This window comes from Polyodon spathula, chromosome 1, assembly GCF_017654505.1.
Source record: "Polyodon spathula isolate WHYD16114869_AA chromosome 1, ASM1765450v1, whole genome shotgun sequence".
NCBI lineage: Eukaryota > Metazoa > Chordata > Actinopteri > Acipenseriformes > Polyodontidae > Polyodon > Polyodon spathula.
In genome coordinates, this window is record NC_054534.1 from 48,861,261 (window position 1) to 48,885,697 (window position 24,437).

At 36.5% G+C, this 24,437-nt stretch overlaps 1 protein-coding gene across 1 annotated transcript in view; it reads right to left on the reverse strand.

Moving 5' to 3' along the window:
- The window catches only part of adgrl3.1 (adhesion G protein-coupled receptor L3.1), a 352,576-nt gene that overhangs the window by 42,287 nt on the left and 285,852 nt on the right, over positions 1–24,437 (reverse strand). The window contains exons 16-20 of the mRNA XM_041259581.1: positions 23,678–23,741; positions 21,478–21,589; positions 20,879–20,945; positions 17,280–17,371; positions 2,357–2,525 (exon numbers count right to left, since the gene is read on the reverse strand). Coding sequence (XP_041115515.1) covers positions 2,357–2,525; positions 17,280–17,371; positions 20,879–20,945; positions 21,478–21,589; positions 23,678–23,741 — 504 coding nt within the window. The remainder of the gene's footprint in view (positions 1–2,356; positions 2,526–17,279; positions 17,372–20,878; positions 20,946–21,477; positions 21,590–23,677; positions 23,742–24,437) is intronic.

The following is a 24,437-nucleotide window of genomic DNA, read 5'->3' on the forward strand; positions in this document are numbered from 1 at the left end:
TGTTTAAATTCTGCGGTCTATCAAACTGTAATCCGCCATTGCTGCAAATCCCTCCTGTGATGTCACTGGTTGGAGAAGGCAGCGGGAGAAGTACATGAAGTGTGTGAAGTCAGTGATTTCTCTCATGATACAAATTGTTTGAAAAATGTCATATTTTAACATGAGATTCAGATCTTTGTAATTGCGACTTACTGATAATGATGATTTTTTTTTAATCAGATCTTTGAAGAGCACTTACGGTAACTAGGGAGAGTGAGTACAGTATGCAAGCATATGTATGGTGCTTTAGGCTTCCACATACTGAGTGACAATAAAGATTCAAAGGTGGACAAGAGGTGGTTTAGCTGTGTCGTTATGTGAGAAACTGTACCAACAGGGACAAAAATGATAAAACTTAAAAAGTAATAATAAAATAATATTAATAATATGTTAACAACTTATCATTTAATTTAAAACATTAAAGCTGTTATATGTATTTTTTAATACCTATGAAGGGGGTGGTGGATATTATTATTATAATAGTAATAATAATGTAATGCATACAAGAATTATTCCAATGCTCTGTGAGATTTGCCATCTTTGTTTACAAACCCACCGGTCGAGCGCTCCAACCAGTGACGTCATGGGAAGATTCTGTCAATATAGTGGAAGAGATCACAATTTAAGTGTTGGTTGCTATAGTTTTAAAATGATTTGTATTGTTATGATAAATACAAGGGTGTTTTGTGTGGGAAATGTTATCTTTAGCACTTGATGAATAACTAACACACAAAGTCACAGCGTTTCCCTTCCCCTTTAAGGCTCTGAGTGGACAAAAACTAAATTTAAAATATCCTGAATAAGCGGCTGTCCCAATCAAACAAGATGCATTTGAGACAACCTTAGTCACACCTTTTTGTTTCTAAATGAAAATAAAAAATCACATCACATTATGACTAAATGTTAAATACATAATTTAAAATACAAGTCAGTTTTTTTTTTTTTTATTCCTGAACAAAATTAATCACTGCTTTTTATTTTTTTTAACTTTTTCACAGTTTTTAACAGCAGCCTGAGAAACCACAGGAGACTCCAGCTCCTTCAAGAGTTCAATGTGGTTGGGGGGTGCGCTCTTGAGCAATGAGCGAGTAAGAAACGTTGTCCTTTTGCTCCTGCAGATGCTTTTATAAAACAAAAGGTTAAATGGTATTGTCAGTCTCTGACATATTTTTCAGACTCTTTATTGGACTTGATTCAGATGCTTGATTGGGCACATAGATCTCTCCAACCGAAACCCAGATGTGACAAGAAACCCTGACCTTTCATTATAAGAGTACACTGCTACCATGTCTGTGAAGAAATTATCTGCCGAGCCAGAGAAATTAACCCATTGTTGTTTCCAGGCCAGAACATTTTAATTTTTCCCGACTAGGTGCCAACGGTTGCTAAGAAAAAAGAAGGTGAAGGTGAAGCGTCTCCTGTGCGATCAACCCGTAATAAAATATAGATTACTGTTCCAAGCCCTTCTTACATTTACCCACAATGGAGCCGAGTGTATTTTCACTGACCCTGAGGAAGCTTTGACATGTGAATCGCTGTATCATTGACATTTCCTCCGCTTGAAAGACACTGACTGAACTTTCATTTCCTTCAATGAGTGCTCTTTGAATACTGTTTTATGATACAGAGTTGTGATGACCCTCTATAGCAATAATAAGCCTAGTATTATTTGTATTTTATTTTCTCTCAGTAGCAAACCTTTAATTGCAGCCATAACTTTTCCCTTCCCAGAGTAATTGTATTTGTTGCTATCATTGTTGTGGTTCCTGTTATAATTACTGTATATTTATGCATGCTCACTTTTGACGATACGTATGCCATAATCATTTGAATGCTGCATGGTTTGCCCTCTATGTAGTTCTGTTTTACTTATTTATGTATGTGCGGCAGTGTTGGAAACTAGTGGGGACACCAGGGATAATTATTCTTGCAATATATAGTAATAGAATAGAAGGTATTTATTATTAGGCTTCACTTAGTTTTTCACAATGACTGTCACCATAAATAGCTCTAGTGTGCCTGCAGATGACATAAATAGCATTGGGAAGAATTCCTGTCTCCCGGAGTTGTATCCCATTTAAGCAGAAATCCAGAATTAATATCCCAATTAGCCGTTGCCGACAGTATATAATTTTTGTACACAAGAGGTTTAAATGATTCAATATGCTGTAATAAAAATATACAAAATACTGTACTATAACATATGTGGTGTATGTCAATGTTTTATTGTGTACAGTGCTTTTAATGATTATGTTCAATAAAAAAATGGAATACTACCATCAGGACATATAATATTGCAAAATAAAACATCTCCTACCTTCTTTTGGAGGACACAGTGGAAAATGAAAATGAACATTCCCTGAAGAGAGTTGAATATGGTAAACAGATAGGCCATGATGACTGTGCTTTCGTTGATGTACATAAGTCCAAAGGCCCAAGTCAGTCCCAGGAGGCAGAGCAGTGCAATGGCACCTATAACCCATGATCTACAAAGAATACATGAAAACAGTATAGTCACCAATGGATTCAATGGAATATGTGCAATATAAAAATCCACATTATTTGATCAAATCACTTCATGATGTAATCCATATATTTACATATGTTTATATATTTAGTTTACGATGTAGTCTTACACTTATTTATTAGTGCTTTGGATATTTCCTGGGTTGGCCGATCAGCTTTAGCTACAGTGCCCCTATGGCATGTAATAGTCTGGACAAGAGTATCTGGGATATGATCAAGCATCAGATAAAAATAACCCAAAACATCAGCCAAACAAAGAATAATGACAAAGATTACATTTATTCTAATGAGTAAGTTCTAAGAATGTTTCTGATCCCGGATTGAATGATAACACTATGTAACACAATTTTTGTTCCTTGGTAGTAAGTGTTATTTCCTAATTGCTTATGCCTCAAAAGTATAGAACATGGCTATTATTCCCCACAAACTTTGCTTTTGTGACCAGGACAGTGATATTTCAAAATATCACTATTTCCAATGGGAAAACGGGCAAATGTGTGTCTTTTCGTTCACATAAAGTCAGAAAAAAACAACATATGAATCCAAATTAACATGTATTTATACTAAAGTGATACAAAAATGACTACAAAAGATTTAGAAGTGAGTGGTTTTTCGAGATTTACGATTATACTGTATTTACTTTACTTTAGTATAAATACATGTTAATTTGGATTCATATTTTTTTTTTCTGACTTTATGTGAACGAAAAGACACACATTCCCGTTTTCCCATTGGAAATAGTGATATTTTGAAATATCACTGTCCTGGTCACAAAAGCAAAGTTTGTGGGGAATAATAGCCATTTTCTATACTTTTGAGGCATAAGCAATTAGGAAATAACACTTACTACCCAGGAACAAAAAAAAAAAAAATAATAATTGTTACACGGTGTAATATGATTGTCTTTTAGCGTGAAGTTACTTTTTACGGATGTGAAATTACTGCTGTCTGTTTCTGGTCATCCTGCCAGGACCCTCTTGTAAAAGGGGCCTCTGTCTCAATTATCGTATTCCTTCGAATTTAAGATGCAAATTGTTTTCTTCTCAAAAATAAACTGCGTCTTAAATTCGCATACAGTATAGTGATGTGTGTATTAAAATCGGCAAGAAAAGACGTGACTACCCGAGTACACAAACAGCAATGTGACTGTCTGCCGAGAGAAGATTTGACTACCCGAGTACACAAACAGCAACGTGATTGACTGCCGAGAAAAGACAGTACCCGAGTACGCAAACAGCAACATGACTGACTGCTGAGAAAAGGCATGACTACCAGAGTACACAAACAGCAACGTGACTGACTGCCGAGAGAAGATGAACAAAGACATCTGCCTTGTCTTCAAAGAAGAGTCATTCAAAGAATTCAAATTCAAAGAAACTTTTACAATTTCAGTCATTCTAACAAACAGTACCAGCTTGGACAGATCGGAAATGCTGATCAGATCCCGTGTTTTACGACATACCAAGCAATGCCAGAGTTCACAAATTGTGAGAAAACTCTGCGGTTAATCTACAACAACACTGTGTCGTATCAGTTTTGTATGATACAACAGCTTAATTGAGGTTGTATCTTTGTAAATTCATATTTGAGGTTTTATTTTTTCCTGTGTCTTAAATTCGAGGGAATACGGTAGTTTTTCCTGGTTAAAGAATGAATAAATAAATTAAATATACCCACACGTATATATTGTAGCATACCTCAGTTCTCGCAGGCAGGTGCATCGCACTTGGCGAGGCAATCTGGGACCTATCGCACTGAAGCATAGCGCCGATACTGCTGTACAAAAGAGCCGGCTCCTTTGCAAGGAGCGTATATCGGGCTTATGTCTTCATGTGTGATTACGTCACCTACCAGCCCTGCTGCTGCCTTCCCTCATGTACACGACTAATATATATATATAGCAAATAACCGAGATTAAGATTGTATTCATTTTGGGAATTTAAATGTTTTAATACTAGGATAAATTAAGAAGATAGAGTTTGTGATCTGGCTATAAAATGTTAAATAAAATCTAAATTGCATCAGCAAAACTCAATTTTTGTCTAGCAATTATCTATCAATTCATGTTAAAATAAAATGGCTACCAGAGATAGTTTTACAACTTTTAATCCAATATTAAGAAAAACTAACTACAGTAATTACAAATAATTATGTTTCCCAGAAACAACTAATATAATTTAATGTTCTAAAATTAGGTAAGAGCTAGATTAGGTTTGACGCTAGAGTAGGGTAAAAATACTAGAAAATATATTTAAAAATACATGTAATTATTGCATGTTTAATAAAGATTTACCATTTAAATCCATTCTCACGTCTGTTATATTTACTACATTAGTTACATTGACAATTATGTGAATAAGTTTTGTACTTGGAGCCATCCCAATGACAGTGGTTAGATAATTGCTTTAAAATTGTTAATGATTAGGTTTCATATGAGTAAGCCGAGATGTACATTTACATAGAAAATGTAGGGCAAGTTTGCTGTTTCAAAGGTTAGAAAGGGTTTCCACAACTCAATCAAAGATGGTCACATCCAGCATTTTCAGTATACATAAACTTAGCATGCAATATATTCCAGAGCTGGAATATTGCTGACCTTGTTTGCCACAAAGCAACTTTGATCAAGGTATATCTGATCATTTAGTTTTATAAAGAAAATAGTGGAACATTTACAGCAATGCAAATGAGAAAATGAAGCATGGAGTTTGGCGTCAGACATGCATTTACTGCAGTAGCTGACATTAGAAAAGCATATATGGAATAGGTTGCAAGATTGACAGGTGTAAATGAAGTGTGAGACCATATCTCTAATGCTGAAAAATATAAGCAGGGAAAGGAAAATGAGGTGGAAAACTGATATCAAGGACTCTTCACCAGAAGAACAAACTGAAAGTGTGCTTCAGATTTAATTGTTTTCTTTTAAAATTCCATATCCAATAGGCTATTACTTCACAGGAGAAGCCTTATATGGTAAAATTGATCTTAAAATGCAGTAATTCATTGAGGGCTATTATAGACTTCTCTGCATATATATTATATATTTTACGTATTCAAATTGTAGGCACTGCATTTATTGTCAAACAGTAGCATGTTTATATATAGGAGGCTGTGTGGTCCAGTTTTTAAAGAAAAGGGGCTTGTAACCAGAAAGTCCCAGGTTCAAATCCCAGCTCACTCAATGACTCATTTAACTCCTTGTGGTCCTTCTTTTGGGTGAGACGTTTTTGTAAGTGACTCTGCAGCTGGTGCATAGTTCACACACCCTCGTCTCTGTAGGTCGCCTTGGATAAAGGCGTCTGCTGAATAAACAAATACAATAATAATAATAATAATAATAATAATAATATAGCAGGGTCAGTTGGGTGAAATGTGATCATGGGGGTAATTATCAATGGCTCTGAGGATTTTTATCAGTTTTTTTTTTTTTTTTTTAATGAATGGCTGCTGGCAAAGCTGTCTAATAAAGTAAATAGTTAAGTTTAATTTTCATAGCCTCCAAATTCAAGAACAATTTTTGAGTCAGTTTTAGGTTAATATTAGGATGAATGAGCTGTAGGTAGTTGTAAATACACCAATACATTAAATGTGTGATAACTGACATAGGCTACATATAAACACTTTCTTCCCATACCCTGATTTATACTATAAAAATGATTGCCATGAAACATCTCCACCATTGCTTAAACTTGACACAGAAAATCAGTGCTGCAAATTTCACAAATCTACACCTTAGAAAACCTTGATTCCTTAGAAAACTTACTGTAAAAAATTATTGATTCTCTACACAAATGAGATATGCATTTACAAGGGGTACTGTATGGTCGCAACTAGCGAGTAGGGTTAGAATTGAAAGCATACTGGCCTCATGGATCTCAAGGATCCACAATAATAACTTACTAAATTTATATGTACAGTCAGTGGTACTATATCATATTCACATTGCTACAAAATGCACAAAGTATTCACATTTCCAACTGACCCTACATTTGATATTTTTAATACTGTACAGTCCATTTTTGCAGTAACAATAACACATTAAAAGTGAGTATGTTTAAAAGCCTCACAATTCTGTGGCAAATGTATACTTTTCAGTTACTTAAGCAATCTGAAATCAGTATTCCAACACTGCTAGCAGAATAAACAAATGCTTAAGATGGTTTATGTTTTGTATTGGTTGGAACAGTTTGCTCTTCTGTCTCAGTGTGAATGCCAGAAGCTGTTTTGAATAAATTATTTGGTCTGAATGGCCAGCTGATGGGGCCACGGCAATACATGAAATGTATCAGCTGTTCAGATCATTCTTACTTGGTGAAGGGTCTGTTATCCTCATAGCTAAAAAAAAAATGCATAGACAAAGACAAGAAGATCAACATTAGAAAAAATGAAAATAAAAGCAACAAGCCTGATCTACCATAAAATAAATCATGCTGTAGTCATAGGCGGGATTTGGGTACAAAATGTGAGGGGTTAAAACATTTTGTCAGCTACTGAAACATGTGAACTGCTTCTTTGGTGATGGCTACATTTTTCAGTTGTCTTTTTCCAATCTGAAAAGCCATTCATACAAAACGTTTCCTCTGTTCCCACTGCCACCAAGTACTGTACTGATTAGTCAAAAGTGATACGCCTACTAACATTAACTCCAACAAAAAAACTATTTAATTAGGTGCTTCATATAAAGTGCTCTACTTTGAAGCAATCATTATACCACTTTGGGCGTACAACTGTTGAGGGTGTCAGGCTAAAGAACCTACAAAAGAATCACTAATAGAAATCATGTAACCAAAGCTCTCGTGGACATGGGTACCCATGTCCTTACACACACACGTGGTTTGTTGGGACTCTCATACCCCTTTTCCACTGGCACATCCAACCCACGAGGGCTCACTATGGTACGGGTATGGGTACAGGTGGCTATTTGTCGAGCCAAGCTAGAACCAAACAGTGAAACTCTACAAACTGAGCTGAGCCATTACACTGCATCAGTCATAAGAACATAAGAACATAAGAAAGTTTACAAACGAGAGGAGGCCATTCGGCCCATCTTGCTCGTTTGGTTGTTAGTAGCTTATTGATCCCAAAATCTCATCAAGCAGCTTCTTGAAGGATCCCAGGGTGTCAGCTTCAACAACATTACTGGGGAGTTGATTCCAGACCCTCACAATTCTCTGTGTAAAAAAGTGTCTCCTATTTTCTGTTCTGAATGCCCCTTTTTCTAAACTCCATTTGTGACCCCTGGTCCTTGTTTCTTTTTTCAGGCTGAAAAAGTCCCTTGCGTCGACACTGTCAATACCTTTTAGAATTTTGAATGCTTGAATTAGGTCGCCACGTAGTCTTCTTTGTTCAAGACTGAACAGATTCAATTCTTTTAGCCTGTCTGCATATGACATGCCTTTTAAGCCCGGAATAATTCTGGTCGCTCTTCTTTGCACTCTTTCTAGAGCAGCAATATCTTTTTTATAGCGAGGTGACCAGAACTGCACACAATATTCAAGATGAGGTCTTACAAGTGCATTGTACAGTTTTAACATTACTTCCCTTGATTTAAATTCAACACTTTTCACAATGTATCCGAGTATCTTGTTAGCCTTTTTTATAGCTTCCCCACATTGCCTAGATGAAGACATTTCTGAGTCAACAAAAACTCCTAGGTCTTTTTCATAGATTCCTTCTCCAATTTCAATATCTCCCATATGATATTTATAATGTACATTTTTATTTCCTGCGTGCAGTACCTTACACTTTTCTCTATTAAATGTCATTTGCCATGTATCTGCCCAGTTCTGAATCTTGTCTAGATCATTTTGAATGACCTTTGCTGCTGCAACAGTGTTTGCCACTCCTCCTACTTTTGTGTCGTCTGCAAATTTAACAAGTTTGCTTACTATACCAGAATCTAAATCATTAATGTAGATTAGGAATAGCAGAGGACCTAATACTGATCCCTGTGGTACACCGCTGGTTACCACACTCCATTCTGAGGTTTTTCCTCTAATCAGTACTTTCTGTTTTCTACAAGTTAACCACTCCCTAATCCATGTACATGTGTTTCCCTGAATCCCAACTGCGTTCAGTTTGAGAATTAATCTTTTGTGCGGGACTTTGTCAAAAGCTTTCTGGAAATCTAAATAAACCATGTCATATGCTTTGCAATTATCCATTATCGATGTTGCATCCTCAAAAAAATCAAGCAAGTTAGTTAGGCACGATCTCCCTTTCCTAAAACCATGTTGACTGTCTCCCAGTACCCTGTTACCATATAGGTAATTTTCCATTTTGGCTCTTATTATAGTTTCCATAAGTTTGCATATAATAGAAGTCAGGCTTACTGGTCTGTAGTTACCTGGTTCAGTTTTGTTTCCCTTTTTGTGGATCGGTATTACGTTTGCAATTTTCCAGTCTGTCGGTACCACCCCTGTGTCAAGAGACTGCTGCATGATCTTGGTTAGCGGTTTGTAAATTACTTCTTTCATTTCTTTGAGTACTACTGGGAGGATCTCATCCGGCCCAGGGGATCAGTACAATGCAGAAAGAAAAACAACATGGCAGGCCGCGAATGTAACGAGAGAAAGGTACAGCCTAGGGACGTTGAGGAAGTGCAGACTCTAGTTTCTCTGTGGGCAGATAGAAGTGTTCAGGAAGATCTGGAGTCGTCAGAAATGAGAAAGTTTATGCTCGAATTTCTGATGATTTGAAGCAAATGGTCATAAACCGTGGGTACGGTATACTTAACACACGCAAACACTCAAACACAAACTTCTACCAAATTTCCCATCCTTGACCTTTAATATATTAATCGTGGGGGTCTGGAACCAACTCCCTAGTAATGTTGTTGAAGCTGACACCCTGGGATCCTTCAAGAAGCTGCTTGATGAGATTCTGAGATCAATAAACTACTAACAACCAAACGAGCAAGATGGGCCGAATAGCCTCCTCTCGTTTGTAAACTTTCTTATGTTCTAATATAATATAATATAGAAAATAAAACAATTCTAAACTTATTTACAAAAATATAGTAAATATATTTAGGAATGTCTTTATAATCCACAAATTTTATGATTATATCAACTTACTAAAGTTCAATTAGTTCTGTTGAAGAGGGAAAAAGGTTTTAAAAATATGATTTGCTAAAGATATCCCATTTAAGGATAGTTGTTGTTGTTTTTTGTTTGGGTGCTTAAAAAAAAAAAAAAAAAAAAAAAGTGCAACGAGCCATAGTTTTAAGCATGGTACAGCTGTACAGTATTTTGTTTGACTATTTTTGCAATAAGTTTAGATTTGTTTTATTTTCCACATTTTTATCCTTTATATTAATATTAAAAAAAAAAATAAACCATTAATAATGAATAACAACATTGTCAATGTAAAAAAAAACAAGTTAGAAAAACGCAACAGTCGTTTAAGTGGTAATATCAAAAATATATTTCTAACAATGAAGATGATGAAAAAGACCAATAATGGCAACGCATGCAAGGGATAATGAGAATGCAAGGTAAGTGTATGGGAAGTGACAATTGATGGGTAAGGCATTGCAGATCCGGGCTGGGGTGCTGGAGCATTTTTTTGGTTGTGCATTGTCAATGTTTTTTGTTGCAGATGTGACTTTTGAGCTGATAAGGGAATGGTCACAATCCCCCTGAAGTTGTACAAAGAGCATTTCAATATAAAGTGGAGTGATGAAAAAAAAAAGCGCCAAGTTAGAAGCAACAGTTGTGTGAATATTGGGCCCCAGCACCTTTCCAATTGTGCCTATTTGCCTGATATTTGACAAGGTTGCCCCAATTGCTTCTCCTAACTTGGGCTTTTGTGTTTGATATCATCACTTTAAACGGCTGTTGCATTTTTCAAACTTGTTTTTTTTACATTGACATTGTTATAGATATTTTTTTTTTTTTTTTTTTTTTTCATCAAATAAGGAATAAAGGGAGGGAAAGATATTAGAGAATGTGTATGGTAAATAGACAGACAGACAGACAAGACAAGGGAGTAACAAGTAGAGTAATATAACAGAAATGAGAAGATTTGAAAATAAAATAATGGGAGAAGGGACTTTTGGACAGTTTAACATTGTATTCTTTTAGTTGCAAATGTACATCCATCAGTGGTGAAAACAATATGTCTATTTTGGTAGGTATTAATAGATTGATATTTTCGTAGGCACAAAACAACGATGTTATGAATGGTTAAAAAGGTACATATGCATGTCAGTGTTAAAGGGTAGTATTGTAACACATTTTAATGCTGGAAAAAAAACACTATTCTCCTTGTTACAGAGGTGTTATGAACTTAGGGCAATGTAAGACATTTGTAAAGCATTCGATCTCTTCATAAAAGTCCATATCCATGTCCTTTTGCCTTTCTTGACCATGGTTTGACTTCAATGAGCACAATATTTGCATGCACCCATTTTCCAGTAGCACCCACAGCATGAAGAGACACAAACACACAAAGAACACGCTGTCCAGTGGCCACACCCCCCAGGTCACGCTATAGTTCTGACTGAGGTCTCAGCAATCAGGCTCATGCGTAGGAACTGAGAAGAACTGAGCACGTTTTTATTTTTCTTAAATATATGTTTGGCCATGGATTTTGGACAAAGGCGTTATAAAGAAAGGTGACAAATACAGATGCAGTCACTTTACAGTATTTTCAATCTTGCCTGTGCATGGTAACCACTCTTTTTCCAGTTTCAAACCACAATTAGGCAAGTTTATGCTTTGCAGACTTGAATTGCTTTTTTTTTCTTTTTTAAAGCTTCTATTTTCCCTTTATATTCAATGTGATTGACGTGACACTTTATTAATTATGATATATATATATATATATATATAGTATATATATATATATATATATATATATATATATATATTATATATATATATATATATATATATATACACACAACAAGTTTAAGTTTATTTTAAACAGGATGTTACCTGCGTGTTTATTTTCCAAGGAAGTACAATAATCAGAGTCGTAAAGTTAAACCAGAGTTCGCAAACAATCAGGTAGTCATCCAAAATAGGGTCAAAACAGCCAACAGGGTTATCCGAACAGTCCAGGGTCATACACGATAATGCAATCCAGAAATCAATAGAACACACCAACACCCTCTCCAAACACAGCACTAAACTCCCTCTACTCCCCCTATCTGTGGTGCTGTCGCTTTGCTCCTTTTATAGTGCTGGTCATTACCCCTTGATCACGTGGTGTGCTGACATACCTTAATTACCTGGTAAGGATCCTGGGTAGTGTAGTTTGTGGTGGGTGACCATTTTGTGAACTGTAGTCCTATTGGGACCTCCTAAGGACAAAGTCCTAACAAAATCTCTGCCCTCACATATCTGCCATTCAGGACCATGCCCTGAGGGTTATCACTATATATATATATATATATATATATATATATATATATATATATATATATATATATATATATATATATATATGATTGATGTATCTACTATAGATACTAATGAGAGCAAAACAAATACAAAAGAAAAACAAGGGAACCGCAGATCTTTTCAAGAAAGCTGGGAGACTTTGTATAAATGGATTTTATATTTTTAAACGCTGCAATAACAGTTTGTGAAGCATCCACACTATAATCTGACAGAACAGGTGATTTATTTGCACTGTGCAGAACCTTGTTTTCCCACTGGTGCTTGAGCCCTGGAGCACTCACGGAATCACCACCTATGCACCTATTATCGGTGATTAAAGCCTGGTTTTCAAACAAACTGATTATTGCTCACCAACACTGTCTTGATATAAGAAAAGTGTGTTTTTAAAAAAAAGTAATTTCAGCTTTCAATCACTTAAAATATGCTGACGATAATGTAAACAACACCATCAACAACTGCGCAGTGGCGCAGCGCGGGCGAAGGCAGTGTGCTCTTCAAGGACGTCATGTTGTAAATGGTGTAGATATCAAACTGCTTGCGATCCCTGGTTTATTTTGACATTGACCAACATGTGGAATCACATGATTGGTAGATGTCCAGTTATTTAGCTTTTGTGTTTGAAAAGTCGCTACACACTCTTAAAAAAACTAAAGTAAGAAACAGAAGAAGAAGAATTATTATGTATAGAGGTATTTACATTTTTTTCACATCTGATGCATGACAGTTTCAGGCTTTTGCTACTGGTACAGATGGTAATTATAAGTGATTTAGTTTTGCCGATGCAACATGGTGAAAACGGCAAAACTCTTGGAGCTGTATAGAGCCTCGGTAGTTTCAAACAAGTTTTTCTAACTTGTACAAGGAACTACTGTTCCTCTCAATAATAAAGGTCAAGGATGAGCAATTTGGTAGAATTTTGTGTTTTTGAGAGTTTGAGTTAAGTGTACCATACCTGCGGTTTATGCCCATCTGCTTCAAATTGTCAGAAATTCAGGCAGAAACTTTCTCAGAACATAAGAACATAAGAAAGGAGGCCATTCAGCCCATCTTGATCATTTGGTCGTTAGTACCTTATCGTTCCCAAAATCTCATCAAACAGCTTCTTGAAGGACCCCAGGTGTATAATTACTGTACAATGGGAAATTTTGGTGGATAATTTAATTTGGCTTTATTGGCAATTTTGATTGGATCACCAAGAATACTTCCACCAATCAGATGGTTCAGTAATCGTAAGGATCCCACCCTCTGGCAGACTGATAATCAGAACAGGTTAAAGAATGTGTCAGCTGTCAAAGTGGATATGAGAATGGCAGTGATGAAGCCAATTTGCTTAAAAAATGTAAAATAATAGACATTTCCATCAAAGGACTTAAAAAATCTGGAATTGATCTGATGCGATCAGAAACCCAGAGGCACAATAAACTGAGCCTGCTACTGTAATAGGTCTGTTATTTTTTTAAGTTAAGCATTTTTATGTTTGTTTTTTTTTCGTGGATTTAATTAACATTAAAAATTATTTTTGACAGACTATTAGAAAGTCTGTAACAAAGTGGCGGACCATTATTGTCGATACGTTATAGATACTACTATTACTGAAGATACCCACTGTGCTGACATCGCAAAGTCCATAACAAAACAAAACGTTAAAATGTATTGGTCCTGCACCATATGAAAGTGAGCTGATTTTACCAGTGCTTGCATTTTTCTTTGTGAATGTGCTACTCATTCAATCTAAGGACCAGCTATCACTGAATAGCTGCTTTATAACTGAACTCTAGTTTCTTAGATGGTCTACTGTTGCTGAACTATTGTCTCAAATAATTAGTAGTTAAAAAAGGGAAATGCTTTAAAACAATTTCTACCTCGCTAAATAATTGACTAAAATTAGAAATACTGTACTGCCATTATTTAGTTGAGTTTCTTTCTTTAAAAAAAAAAGTAGTGAATACATAAATATGATTCAAAAACATTTTATTCAGTAAAATAAACGTAAGCCCTGATCCACAATGTATCATCCAACAATGGAGTCCCTTCAATTACAATGAGCAAGCATTAAATTAGATCTGCTTGCTAGGACATGACATCCTATCCATATCATAATAATACCTAAATAAAGAAACTGGTGTCTATTTAATTGATCTAAACAGCAGGATATCTAAATACCACCACTACTTAGTTAATTAAAATGTGGCTCTTTGAGTACCAAGGTAACTTAAATCAAACATCTAACAGTACAAGTGAGTCTCTTTAGTGTATATCTGTCAATGTTAGACTTAAATATAACTGCTATTTAGATCGGCCATTGTTTAGATCAACTGAATAGACCTCACAGTCTTAAAAGTAAACTGAGAGGTCTTATTTTTACCCCAAGAATCTTACACTCTAAGCAATAGCACATGATGCATCTTCAACCACCTGAGAAGTGGGTTGCATCAGTACCACCCATGCCTTCAAATGGTTTATTAAGTTATAAAATGGTTCATTTTTTTTTTTTTTTTAGCTGAAGTCTAAGAAGACCTTATAAATGTTTTTAAATTTGAGATGTTGAGTAGACAGTTTCAATCTGGTTTAAACCAAAAATTATCTACGACAATAAAAATGAGTTCATAAGCTTTTCTTTTTCAGATGGCTGAACACTCACTGGTTAAAAAAAAATTTCAAACTCTATGGTATCTGCATTTTGCTATTTGAGCATGTGTAAATTTAAATCTTGTCTGATCAGTGCAGAACATTGACACAATCAGACTGCTTGTACCTAAATCAGCAACAGGTCCAGCTTTGTATCTAATAAGATATAAACTCAAAGAAAAGTTAATTTGGAACAATCACATCACCTTGAAAAAAGATATCATATGTTACTTAATGCTATAATAAAGCTTATTGATTTTGACTGGCTCTGTGGAGAGAAACAATACAAATAATGTATCCAGTTAACTAAGCTTAGTTTAGTAGTGTGCTTTCAGTGTGTTGTTAGGGTTAATAAGTAGTAAATGAAACCTCGAACAGATAATGAACAGCATTAAAGTTGTTGTACGGTAGCTAACAATTCCATAAATCTTAATTGTTATGCACATTTATTTTAAAGATCTCAAATATCTACTTTTAATATCTAGAAAAATATGTTATACTAAACATATATTTTTACTTTAAAACATGATATCCAGTACTACTTTGAGACAGTGTTGCACTTGCTTGGTCATTTCATCTTGAGGGTGAAATAGCCCCATCAGCTGCTTTCCCTATCGATGGAAATGCTTTGACGCAGAACACACTGATGAAGTGAAATTGCCCAGGAAGTGCAAGGGTAATAGCTTTCCTGAGAATACGGTATATAAAAGAAAAACTTTCCTTAACATAGTTGTATCATATTGAGATATTTTATATATATATATATATATATATATATATATATATTATATATCATATATATATATAATATATATATATATATATATGTATGACACATACTTTTAAAATCCGGCAGGTGTATATACAGTACTGTGCAAAAGTTTTAGGCAGGTGTGAAAAAATGCTGTAAAGTAAGAATGCTTTCAAAAATAGACATGTTAATTGATTATATTTATCAATTAACTAAATACAAAGTGAGTTAACAGAAGAAAAATCTAAATCAAATCCATATTTGGTGTGACCACCCTTTGCCTTCAAAACAGCATCAATTCTTCTAGGTACACTTGCACAAAGTCAGGGATTTTGTAATCATATAGTCACGTGTACGATTAAACAATTATACCAAATAGGTGCTAATGATCATCAATTCAATAAGTAGGTTGAAACACAATCATTAACTGAAACAGAAACAGCTGTGAAGGAGGAATAAAACTGGGTGAGGAACAGCCAAACTCAGCTAACAAGGTGAGGTTGCTGAAGATATTGCATCAGCAAGGTCTCTCTCAAGGCAGACAGGGATTTCCAGATGTGCTGTCCAAGCTCTTTTGAAGAAGAACAAGTGGGCAACGTTGAGGACCGTAGACATAGTGGTCAGCCAAGGAAACTTACTGCAGCAGATGAAAAACACATCATGCTTACTTCCCTTCGCAATCGGAAGATGTCCAGCAGTGCCATCAGCTCAGAATTGGCAGAAAACAGTGGGACCCTGGTACACCCATCTATTGTCCGGAGAAGTCTGGTCAGAAGTGGCCTTCATGGAAGACTTGCAGCCAAAAAGCCATACCTCCGACGTGGAAACAAGGCCAAGCGACTCAACTATGCACGAAAACCCAGGAACTGGGGTGCAGAAAAACGGCAGCAGGTGCTCTGGACTGATGAGTCAAAATTTGAAATATTTGGCTGTAGCAGAAGGCAGTTTGTTCACCGAAGGGCTGGAGAGCGGTACACGAATGAGTGTCTGCAGGCAACAGTGAAGCATGGTGGAGATTCCTTGCAAGTTTGGGGCTGCATTTCTGCAAATGGAGTTGGGGATTTGGTCAGAATTAATGGTCTCCTCAATGCTGAGAAGTACAGGCAGATACTTATCCATCATGCAATACCATCAGGGAGGCACCTGGTTGGCCCCAAATTTATTCTGCACATGACAACGACCCCAAACATACAGCGAAAGTTATTAAGAACTATCTTCAGCAAGGAGTCCTGGAAGTGATGGTATGGCCCCCACAGAGCACTGATCTCAACATCATCGAGTCTGTCTGGGATTACATGAAGAGACAGAAGCAACTGAGGCTGCCTAAATCCACAGAAGAACTGTGGTTAGTTCTCCAAGATGTTTGGCCCAACCTACCTGCCGAGTTCCTTCAAAAACCGTGTGCAAGTGTGCCTAGAAGAATTTTCGAAGGCAAAGGGTGGTCACACCAAATATTGATTTGATGTAGATTTTTCTCCTGTTCACTCACTTTGTATTTTGTTAATTGATAAATATCAACTATTAACATGTCTATATTTGAAAGCATTCTTACTTTACAGCATTTTTTCACACATGCCTAAAACTTTTGCACAGTACTATATATATATATATATATATAATATATATATATATATATATATATAATATATATATATATAAAATTGGATATTATTAACGTCAGGGCATTATAAATCAACAGTGGCAGGTAAATCCGTGTGTGTTATAACATACAGGACAGGTATGTTTCTTTCACAACTGCACATTTGAGACCTATGTAGGTAACAGAAGGGCAACAAATAATTTTGTAATCTACAATTACTTTAAACTATTAGCAATTCCTCATTTAAACAGCTTTCACTTAAATGTAATTCTCATAGCATTATACCGTACATTATTATTTTGTATGAATAAAATAACAACAAAAAGCTTACTTTATATTGTCCAAACAGCCTGAATCCGGTTTCAGTATAGCAGTATGATGGAACATTTTGTAGAGTGCAATCCCAAGGAAGATTACATTGAGCTGGAATATATAATAAAAGTATTACAAAGTGTAACTTTTGCTGGAATGTGTCATCTGTCATTTTCTGATAAGTGTATTTACACCATAAGGGTCAGCTGGGGGATTATACATCTTTCCTGTTTTACAGACAAAGAGGGAAAGTGTATTGTTTAGTATTCCTACTGTGAAAGCAAAATGGTTCAGAGAACAAGAAGGTAGGATGTCAGCGCAGCAAATATAGTTTTGATCTATATAGGGATTTAGGAGACAGAAATAAAAGCTTCTGTTTAATTTAAACATACTACATGCAAGGCTACAATAATTGTGGTATGCTTTTTAGTCTTGTAGAGCAATACAGTACAGAGCAGTGCTGTTTTCACTATATATGCTGCCATCAGATGATATTATCCGCAGGCATGGAGTGAATTTATATTGTTATGCAGACGACACAGTTATAATTGCCTCTGGATCCAGGTAATCCGTCTGCTGGGGTTCTACTAGTTGCTTGCCTTGATGACATCAAGTGCTGGATGTCACAGAGCTTCTTAATGTTGAATTCTGACAAAACGGAGGTCATGCTTGTAGGCGCACAGCATCAATAAAAAAAATATTTAGCAGTCTCTTATCAGAACTAAAACTAGAAATGAGAAATTTGGTGGTCATCTTTGATCCTGATCTATCATTTGAGAATCACATCAGGAAAATTTAAAGTGTCATTTTATCATTTGAGAAATATAGCTAAGCTTAGAACTATTATTTCCGTATCTGCTTCTAAGATGCTAATGCATGCCTTGTTTCATTAAGAACTGACTATTGCAATGCACTTTTCTCTGGTATCCCAAAACGTGGTTTCTCGCTTACAGCTCATTCAGAACAATGCCATTTACTGACCACGTATATTCCGAATCGCATTCTGAGATCACAGGATGCGAGCTATTGGTTATTCCTAGGGTTAACAAAATCATCATGGCAGGTAGGGATTTTTCTTGTAGAGGACCTAAATTATGGAATGCTCTGCCTGTGTTTGTCAGGGAATCTTAGACCATTACAGTTTTTAAGTTAAAACTGAAAATGTATTTTATAAAATGGCTTTCTTGTCTTAGTGGGTTTTAATGTAAATTTATAGTGTATTATTATTATTATTATTATTATTGTGTGTATATGTATGTATATTTATCTATGTACGCATGTGTGTATATATAGCACTGAATTTCTGTACCAAACCGAGTAATGTATTTATGGTCTTTGCTGAGTTAGGGCCTTTCGAAGGGTTGGTGAAAAAATATGAAATGGTTCTTGAGTTATTAATAATAAAAAGATAACGGCCTAATATTATATTTTTAAAGTCCTCTCAGCAATCACATACACACAAGCTCCCGTATATATGTGTGTATGTATATTGCAAAAGTATTCAGACCCCTGACCAATTCTCTCATATTACTGAATTACAAATGGTACATTGAAATTTCGTTCTGTTCGATATTTTATTTTAAAACACTTAAACTCAAAATCAATTATTGTAAGTTGACAATGGTTTTATTCTGGGAAATATTTTTAAGAAAAATAAAAAAACTGAAATATCTTCAACCCCCACACATTAATATTTGGTAGAGCCACCTTTCACTGCAATAACAGCTTTAAGTCTTTTGGGGTAAGTATGTACCAGCTTTGCACACAGTGTCGGAGTGATTTTGGCCCATTCTTCTGGGCAGATTTGCTCCAGGTTGTTCAGGTTGGTTGGACGACGCTTGTGGACCGCAATTTTCAAACAGTGCCACAGATTCTCAATGGGATTGAGATCAGGACTTTGACTGGGCCACTGTAGGACATTCATCTTTTTGTTCTTGAGGCACTCCAATGTTGCTTTGGCCTTGTGCTTGGGATCATTGTCCTGCTGAAAGGTGAATTTCCTCCCAAGCATCAGTTTTTTAGCGGACTGAAGCAGATACTCTTGCAGTATTTTCCTGTATTTTGCTCCATCCATTCTTCCTTCAATTGTAACAAGATGCCCAGTCCCTGCTGATGAGACGCATCCCCACAGCATGATGCTGCCACCACCATACTTCACTGTAGGGATGGTGTGTCTTGAGGCATGGGCAGTGTTAGGTTTGCACCACACATAGCGCTTTCAGTTGGCAAAAAAGCTCTATCTTGGTCTCATCTGACCACAAAACCTTTTCCCACATCGCAGCTGGGTCAATCTCATGCTTTCTGGCAAACTCCAGACGTGCTTTCAGATGGTATTTTTTGAGTAACGGCTTCTTTCTTGCCACCCTCCCATACAGGCCAGTGTTATGCAGAGCTCTTGATATGGTTGACTGGTGCACCATTACTCCACTCCCAGCCACTGAACTCTGTAGCTCCTTCAAAGTGATTGTTGGCCTCTCTGTGGCTTCTCTCACAAGTCTCCTTCTTGTTTGAGCGCTGAGTTTTGAGGGACAGCCTTTTCTTGGCAGTGCCTGGGTGGTGTGATGCAGCTTCCACTTCCTGATTATTGATCCAACTGTGCTCACTAGGATATCCAAACACTTCGATATTATTTTGTACCCTTTCCCTAATATATGGATTTGTATTACTTTATCTCTAACTTCTGTAGAATACTCTTTGGTCTTCATTTTCCTTCAGATTCACAGCTTTACCAATGATCCTTCAACAGTGGCGTTTTTATCCAGAAAATGTGACAGCAGCTTTAATGGTTCACAGGTGGAGGCCAATGGTAAGGTAATTGTGTCCTCGTTAGGGCAATTTCTTTCATCGGTGCAAATTGGGAGCTTCCACAGCACAGGGGTTGAATACTTATGCAAGCAAGATATTTCAGTTTTTTTATTTTTCCTAAAAATATTTCCCAACATAAAACCAATGTCACCTTACAATAATTGATTCTGAGTTTCAGTGTTTAAAAATAAAATATCAAACAGAACGAGATTTCAATGTACCATTTGAAATTCGGTAATATGAGAGAATTGGTCAGGGGTCTGAATACTTTTGCAAGGCACTGTATGTGTGTGTGTGTGTGTGTGTGTATATATATATATATATATTTATATATATATATATATATATATATATATATATATATATATATATAGTATACTCTTATTTAAATATGTTATTTAAATTGTATGATTGTGGTAGATGTGTGTAATATGCTACACAAATGTCTTGTCATTTGTTTTTTTGCTATGTAAAATACACTTTTGAAGACAGAAACATTATGTGAAAATACCCATAATACAGTACTATAAATTAAAAAGTTTTATCAACAAAACAGTGTTTTACATACAGCAACATACACAAATATAAAACCAACACCTAAGCAACTGCTTGTATTACTATAGATGTTCCTCCAGCTTTATATTAAAACTGCAAAAAAAAAAAAAAGAGTGATTAATGCAGTCATACATAGGTCAAGAAAGAACACAGCTCTGCAATAGGAATGCATTCAAATTCAGGATCCTCAGTGGAAATCAAACAGAGGCCTCATTGTGTGCCCTGGGAGGGGGAGGGGGTTAATTACTGGGTGCTTACCATAATTATCAAGGTTGCTGGGCCTATGAAGCTCCAAATAAAGTAGGTGTCAAGCCTGAGCCAACATCTGTAATAAAACACAAGGGATAGAAGGCATTCAAGGACCTAAGCATAGGCATAGCATATCATAGCATACTTACATCAACTCTGAGTGAGTGACAAAGAAGAATGGGCGCCTCAAAACAATCCACCGGGAGCCAGGAAATATTACATTGCTTGTTTATTTAATTGCTGGATTATCACCGTGTAACAATTCTTTATTTATTTTTTGGTTCCTGGGTAGTAATTGTTATTTCCTAATTGCTTATGCCTCAAAAGTATAGAAAATGGCTATTATTCCCCACAAACTTTGCTTTTGTGACCAGGACAGTGATATTTCAAAATATCACTATTTCCAATGGGAAAACGGGCAAATGTGTGTCTTTTCGTTCACATAAAGTCAGAAAAAAACAACATATGAATCCAAATTAACATGTATTTATACTAAAGTAATACAAAAATGACTACAAAAGATTTAGAAGTTAGTAGTTTTTCGAGATTTATGATTATACTGTATTTACAATACCTATAGATTGAATTGTAATTAGGTCAGTCCTAACCTTTGGTTTTTTAGCTCAAAGTACAGGTCACGACCACTTAGAACAGGTGTGTTTGTGTTGACCTGATTCACCCGCAGTAAGTGATGGACGATGTAAACTCCCACACAATAACCTGACATTCAAAATGTCCCCCAATCACCAATACAGTAATCAAAACAAACACGTTTGCATGCAGTAAAAAATCTTTATTAAAACACTCATTACACAAATAAAAAAGATGTATTAAAACCTATGAATGTATAGTAATCTGTCGCGATGGGACCAGAGTAAAGGGTTTTAAATACCATTATACACCGCTGTAACAACTACTGTACTATTTTATTATTATTATTATTATTATTATTATTATTATTATTATTATTATTTTGAGGTTTAGCTTTTATTAGGCAGCTCCCCTACATCCCTTGTTAGAAAGAAATAGGGTATTAATGCTTGTGACAGAGTAGCCACCTGCCATGTGGGTGCGTGGATTCGCTGCTGAGTGACAGGTAGGCGATTGAGATGGAGATTGAAGCTGATACGTCCCGCAGACGAACAGGATTTATTTACATATTGTAGCACTGAACTGAGAGGTTTCCAGGATATGAGAAAAACAGCAGTTGCAGTTCAATGCAGTAGGAAACCCCTGCATTTATTATTCTTTTAGCTTTCAGTGAACAACGGCTCTCATTCCTCTCCTCCCACTCACAAATTCAACCTCTCTTAACTCTCTCTTCTCTCTTTCTCTACACACACACCCAAGTCCCTCCCTCTAGCTCACTCATTGGTCCAACACTTCCTATCTCCAACTGCTTGTGTCAGACCTGCTCTAGTCACCCAAGCACCAAAACACACTAGCAAATATCCCCATTCCCTTCCCCAGTCCATAATCAGGTTAATTCCCATATTGTCCCAGCTTTTTGAAGCAATGTTGCATTGTTTGCTGAATGACAGAGTACCAAGCATGCTTTAGCAAGCACACAGTATCTAACAAGACATTTTATTTACACTGAATTTTCATGCTGATGCTCACTGCTTTTCTCTTTCCAGCCACGCTTAATTGCTGTTGCAGTCAGTGCTGTTTTTTCAGACTGTAAATAAACCTGACACTGCGTACAGGGATTATATAGCCATGGTACAGTACAGGGGCAATCACTCAGTAACGAGGTGCAAACAGCTGATTGATCGATCTGTCAAGATTTTTTACTAGAGTAACGTGCTGCTTACTGAAATATATGTGAATGGCAAGGTAACGAGGTGAAAACAGCTGATTTGTGGATTTGTAAGAGAAATTCCTACAGTATAAAGCAGTACGTTTGTTATTTAAATGTATGTGAATGGCACATGACGAGATCCAAAAAGATGAGTTTGCCCGAAATACACACTGTACTTAACATGGTATAAACAATGCCTTTGTTATTGAAATCAATGGGAATGGCAAATGGCAAACGCTATTTGTCCTATATAAATGGCTGCCCGAAATAACCCTGTACGGCGGCGTCCTTCAATTGGTGGCTTTCCGTCTGGCCCGTCGGATGTCAGCTGCAGTGGTGCCAACCAAGCGTTTTTTCCACATAATGTGGCTGTTTTCAATTACATTCTGCTGGAAAAGCACTTTAATTTATGGGGCTTTAATGTGAAACAACTAAATAGGCTTTTAAACCAAGTCTTTACTTTCATGTTAAATGCAGAATGAAGAACGCTAAAACGAGATCACAACATTAATAAATGACTAGTCTGTATTAATGTTAATGCAATTACAAACAGTGATTGTAATAACATGTGTCCTGCATTTATTCTTTTTTAAATTATAGATTCATTGCTTATAAAAATGTTGCACCCTCATTCGCATGCAGTTTCTTCATTCTGCACGCACCAAAACACGTATATTAAACCAATTTTACTACTAAATGGCTAACAGGGATCAATCGAATTTTTTAAAAGAGGAAGAAAATGCTTGGGGAAAAAACAGAGAAAAACAACAATCTTAAATGTAAGAAGTGGTATTCTTACTAATGCAGTTTCCCAGTGTTCACATTGGGTTCACCTCCCCCAGGTGCCTTAAATTAAGCAATATACTATCAGTGCTAATTAAGAACCCTATGAGAGACAGCCAGAACCAGAGCGAGAATCCAGCAGCCAATAGTAAGCAAGCAAGCAGGCAAGAGGATTGGAGACCAGGATGGGTTGGGACAAAACTAAACCGAAGCAGCATTGTTACGAAGGGCAAGGTGGAAATAAAGCTGGCCGGCAGACTGGAACGAGTAGCGTGGGAGCCGACGCCGCTGCAAGAGAGAGAGGGAGAGCAGCCAGAGTGGCGGAGGGGATTGCACTAATTAAGAAGGAAAGTATCTAGGACTTATTTTTGAAATATCAGAGGTGGACAACCAACGGGCATCCAATTTGGCCAGTATTATAATATACTGGCTGTTACAGAATCAGGACACTAATTTATATTGTGCATTGGCACAGGGTTTTGTTTTGTTTCCAGCTCCTCCTTGCTTGCGCTGCTAAGAAGATGGGGGAGTAAACCCGCCCTACGAGGGAGGGCGGCATGGGGGAGGAGCGGTGCACTGCACCTCAATGCTGAGCTAAATGCCTCAAAGTTGAGTATCAGTGGCCTGCTGGAAAGGCACTTTAACAGAGGCTTTAGCCAAATAGAGGTGCAGCAAGTAAACATCTACACCGATACTTTACTGTGCTGGGTCTACCTGCGGTAAGGACTGTGTTTGCTTCCCATTTCTTTGCAGAGGGGTGGCACCATGAAGGGGAGCTGGATCAGCTGGGATGAGCTGCAATGCAAGGAGGAGGAGCCATTGTAAACTGGACAAAACCAGGCCAGCCATGTTAGGCTGTGAAGAGGAAAGAAAAGACAGACTTGTGTGGGACTGTAGCGTGGCAGGGAGAGTGAAGCCTGGAGCCAAGAATAATTATCAGAGTTGAATACTGCATACTGTTAGACTAGGTTTGGGGAGGTGGGG